At 36.0% G+C, this 5,552-nt stretch overlaps 1 protein-coding gene across 1 annotated transcript; it reads left to right on the top strand.

The window, feature by feature from the left end:
• The first annotated feature begins 1,594 nt into the window (after window positions 1-1,594).
• LOC126974098 (zinc finger protein 501-like) lies at window positions 1,595-3,235 on the top strand. Its single transcript, XM_050821509.1, has one exon. It carries the CDS (start codon window positions 1,615-1,617, stop codon window positions 2,893-2,895), a length of 1,281 nt encoding a protein of 426 aa, XP_050677466.1. The 5' UTR covers window positions 1,595-1,614; the 3' UTR covers window positions 2,896-3,235.
• The last annotated feature ends 2,317 nt before the right edge of the window (window positions 3,236-5,552 follow it).

The raw sequence follows: 5,552 nt of genomic DNA, 5'->3' as shown, positions 1-5,552 counted from the left end.
GGCAAACAATATATTATCAGTCAGGCAGATCTGTAGTAAAGAGCTAAGAGTGAGCTTAGTGCGATTAGAGGATGTTAATTATGATGGTGAGTCTATATTTAATATTGTACATAGTTAAAGTTGCCACATGTCCCATATATACGGGACTTTCACCGTATTTATATTATCCTAACCCATCCCATATTATTACTTGTCCCCTATTTCTCGCATTTTTCGATTTCCAAAAATATAGAGCCCTGTACTTTCTCCGGGGCGTAAAAATAATAGGGGAGTCCCAGGCCCATGAGTGTCGTAAGAGGCGACTAAGGGCTTTTTAGAAGTGGGAGAGTCACGCTGCCGTCTTATGACGTCAGCATAATCGGGCCAGACTCGTCCGGATTAACTACCACACTCGCACAGAATACCGGCGTGAAGTAGCGGCCTAGTGCCGCTATGTTTCGCATAGGTTAGTGTCGAGAACCGGAAGCCATCCCAACTTCCATCATTTGGGGTTCCCGAGAGCTTATACAAGTGGACCACCAGTTTCCTATGTAGGTGCAAAATATAGGTATTGCTCGAACCCGAATCCCTGAATGCTAGAGTTCCCCAATTCTTTGTGCTATCCCACACTGTTTCCTCTGCATGTAATAAAACGTTTGGGCTTCCCGAGAGCCTATGTAAATCTTTGCCTTCAACTTCCAAAGGGAATCGAAAACTAATTGAAACATATAAAACTCCTCATCGTCAAAAACTTCTTCAAGTGACATGAATATCATTTTTAAAGACGACAAACGGAGATGTGATGGTACTAACAAGTGAATGCATATAAAACATAGAAGCAGTTTCGCCATACTAATAACCATAACATGTGTATAATATTATATAACAAAGTGCCCCGAGGACTTAAAAATACTGTCAAATAAAATGTTTATACCAAGACTCTCCAAATGGCTGGTTGAAAATATTTTTTATAGTATTAATGAATATTTAAATAAGTGTTAAGTTTTTGCATGCTTTTTATTTAAGCTGGATAGAGGACACATTGTAATATTTAAGATCTGGACGTTCCCCATTCCAAAGCAAAATAAATAATTTAATTTCATTACATACTATCTACCGTTGATTATTAGCGCAAAATTGACATGTTACACAAAATAATCACAATACAGTAAACTGTCAATGCTTAAAAATAGACTGTTATTGGTATTGAGTCTAGGTCGATTAGGATTTTCTTTGTGAGTTTTGTTAATAAGATACGTAGAAGCTCAGTGATTGGTCCAGCGTAAAGTCATGCGCATTTGCCCATCGAAATTTATGGGGTTTTCTTCTCGGCATGACAATATAGGTATTGGTAAATAGGCTGCTGTTTGCGCAATTATACCATTCGGCGACAAATTTCGGTAATTGGTTCGCGCGGTTCATATATCTTCAATTGTTATATACGTGGACGATATATGCGTTAAGTATGAAGTCTCAGAAAAATACTCTATATTTAGACTATTTAATTTTAAAACAAATTTATAAATAAATTCACTGTCAATCAAGTTTTATTTTTCAATTTTTTTTTGGTACCTGCCTTTTTAGATATATTCCATTTTCCTTACAGCCAAACCTAGGAATGAGCTGTACCAAACAATGAATGCACAATTGACAATACCCTGTAACAAGAGTGAGATAACATCCAATCAATCTTGTGATCCTAAGAGACCAGAAAAAACTCATCTCGGTAAAAAGTCTTATTCAAACAATGTAAGTGAGACTACGTACTACCGTGCTGGTGATTTAAATAGACATAACTTTTTACATACGAATTCGAAAGTCAAGAATTCTCATTCCGTTGATATTAATAAAACAATTTCGCTAAATACCAAGAGGCTCAAAGATTCAAAACACATAACACAGACAGACGAAAAAGCTTACTCTAGTAATGTTAGTGGAAGAATTTCTAACCAATCCAATGATTTAAAGGGTCATAATATAATACATACTGGTGTAAAAGAATATTCATGCAATATTTGTGCAAAGAGTTTCAAACGATCTTGTCATTTGAAAGAACATAATAGAATACATACTGGTGAAAAACCCTATTCATGCAGTGTTTGTGGCAAGAGTTTTAATAATTCTTCTAATTTAACAAAACATAATAAAGTACATACCGGTGAAAAACCTTATTCATGCAATGTATGTGGCAAGAGTTTCAAACTATCTTGTCATTTGAAAGAACATATTAAAATACATACTGGTGAAAAATCTTATTCATGCAGTGTTTGTGGCAAGAGTTTTAATCAATCTTCTAATTTAACAAAACATAATAAAGTACATACCGGTGAAAAACCTTATTCATGCAATGTATGTGGCAAAAGTTTCAAACGATCTTATTATTTGAAAGAACATAGCAGAATACATACTGGTGTAAAGGCATATTCATGCAATGCATGTGGAAAGAGTTTCAAACGATCTTTTCATTTGAAAGAACATAATAGAATACATACTGGTGAAAAACCTTATCCATGCAGTGTTTGTGGCAAGAGTTTCAAACTATCTTGTCATTTGAAAGAACATTATAGAATACATACTGGTGAAAAACCTTATTCATGCAGTACTTGTGGCAAGAGTTTTAATCAATATTCTAATTTAATAAAACATAATACAATACATACTGGTGAAAAACTTTCTCCATGCAATGTATGTGGCAAGAGTTTAAAACGATCTTATATGAAAGAACATAGTAGAGTACATACTGGCGTAAAGGAATATTCTTGCATTATATGTGGAAAAAGTTTCAAACGATCTTTTCATTTGAAAGAACATAATAGAATACATACTGGTGAAAAACCGTATCAATGCAGTGTATGTGACAAGAGTTTTAATCGAATTTATCTTTTGAAATTACATAATAGAAAACATACTGGGTAAAAACATTATTCATGTAATGTTTGTGGTAAGAGTTTTAATCTATTATTATTTGAAATAATATCATGGGATATATACTGGTGAAAGAAGGAATCTTAAAAGCCGGCAACGCTCCTGTGATTCATCTGGCGTTGCAAGATAATGAGGGTGGTATTGATCACTTAACATACATGATGTATGGCATATTGCTTACTTTGTGCATTGCCTAGACCTATGTCAGCAGGATATAATACTCCGCGATTCTATTAATACAAGGGAGAGACTAGTCTACTTTCTAAGTTTTTATTATATTCTAATTCAATCATCATAAGTTTTACTAATTAAAGTGTTTTAAAGAAATAAAGTTTTTTATTAAAAAGCTAAACTCAGTGTACCAATGCTATACATTGGTGGCAGCTTAAGGGATTTTAAAAATCCAGGTTTCGCCTCTTGTGCAAAGTAAAAGTGCGTTAAGTGATAATACATTGAAAATTACCCATCACTGTAAAATCAGACACTTTGGGAAAAGTTACTATCATTGTTTCTAGTTATATCCACTTTCTACACTGTCTCTAATATTCTCTCCGTATCTTTTAAATACACTATATCACTGAGATTCGTCGTGCTTGCATGTATTATTTACACCATACCCAAATCAAAATCACCGGGAACCCGATGAATCCTGTGCATCCAGAAAGGAAAAACGCAGCTCATCAGACCTGAACCATCTTCTAATAATTTTCTAGGCCAAACTAACCAATCCACTGCATTAACTCATCCGATCCTGAAGGATTCATATTACATGATCATTTTTATTTAAACGGACAAGCTTTCCCATCCAGTATCGTGCGGGATAATTCAATAAGAACATGATACGAATGACAAATCGCTAAACCGTACTATTTCTTTCAAAAATATCACCGTATCGCAGCCTACTTATAATGCGAAAAAACATGCCAGCTCAGAACTTACAGTTGTGCTGTCACTGCATCCAGGCGTGTAAACAAACCCCAAAATCAAACCGGCCACTCACTGTATCTCTTAGTAGAATAAAACTACACTGTATTCGTGGTAAACCACAGTTGCCGCTATATCTCATCCCCGTTCTATCTCGGGCAGCCTATAAAGGCAAAAGAAACTGCAAAATTCTACTCCTGTTCATTCTGCCAGATCTTGTCTCTCATGCTCTGCTTCTGAGACAGGAGGAAATATCTGTAATAACAATCTTAAATATAAATCCTGAAGTCGGTGAAGGTGGTATTTTTGATCAAAACCCAAACAACCCTCAACTCGTACGAGGGCTGCACTAAAAGTATCGGGAATCAAGGAAGTGACACAACATTACTATTTAAAAATGTATTTATTGCATTTTTCCATACGATGGAACCAATCATTGAAGCAACCATTCCATTCGGAAGTTCTCCCGGGTCTCCAAAATGGCCGTTTTGTAGGCGTCCACAGCTTCTTCAGGTGATGAAAATCTCTGACCACGCAATTTATTCTTTATTTTAGGGAAAGTATAGAAATCATTAGGGCTTAGGTCGGGGCTGTACGGCGAATGGTCTAATAATTCTATGTTTTCTTGCTCTAAAAACTCTTTTGTTCTGTGCGTGGTGTGAGAACTCGCATTGTCATGATGGAGGATGATGCGGCGGTTGCAGTTCTCTTTACGGAGTTCAGAAACGACCTGTGGCAAACAAATGCTTGCATACCATTCTGCATTAACCGTTCTTTGTCCCTCAAAAGGAATAGTCGCAACATGGCCGGTTTTGGAGACGTGGCCACCATTTTTTTTGCAACACTCCGTGAACGAACAATTATTGTTGGCTTTAACTCATTTTCGAACACCCAACTCGTGACTGGTTTTTTGTTTCGGTTTCTTATGCGTATATCCAGGGGTCACCCGATACGATGTTGTATACAAATATTTGAGGATACTGCGTGGAATCTTTCGAGAGTTCTGACGCACCAAGTAAAGCGAGTCGCTTTTTGCTCTTCACAGAGCAAATGCGGTATCCATCGGGAAAACATCTTTTTTACACCTAATTGTTCATGCAAGATTATTTGTTTTAAGTGGACTCATGCCAATGTCTAAAGTTGCCTGAATTTCGCGTTATTCACATGTTGATCTTCCTCAATCAGCTTACGCACAGCATCAATGTTTTCTTTGGTGACTGCAGTTATTGGACGACCTTGACGGGGATCATCACTGAGCTTAACACGTCCACGTTGAAATTCAGCAAACCAGCGATAAATTGTGGTTTTGGATGGGGCTTCATCACCAAATGCCGAAATCATCCGGTCAACACACTGTTTTTGTATTAAACCACCTCGAACGTCATAATAAATCATCGCTCTAGAATTTTCTCGAGTCACTTCGATTTTCTCAAAGACTAAACAATTTTGAAAAGACCTTGTGACAAGACCAAGAATCTTTTTTTAAATAAATAAGTAGTATTCGATTTTTAAAACCAAGGAGTTTTCAATTAAAAAGATTTTAATATGACAGGAACAGTAGAAATATTCCATTCCCGATACTTTTAGTGCAGCCCTCGTAGCAGATTGCATTGTTAAGTAAAACTAAACGGCCGAGTCAACGTATGGTTCGTAAATATTTCTGAATCTCCTATGCAAATAAATTCCGATTTTAAAATTAAAATCATTCCTCTAGATAAAATTGA

This window comes from Leptidea sinapis, chromosome 2, assembly GCF_905404315.1.
Source record: "Leptidea sinapis chromosome 2, ilLepSina1.1, whole genome shotgun sequence".
Taxonomy (NCBI): Eukaryota; Metazoa; Arthropoda; class Insecta; order Lepidoptera; family Pieridae; genus Leptidea; species Leptidea sinapis.
The sequence above is the reverse complement of the archived record's forward strand: the minus strand, read 5'-3'. Positions and strand labels throughout refer to the sequence as shown.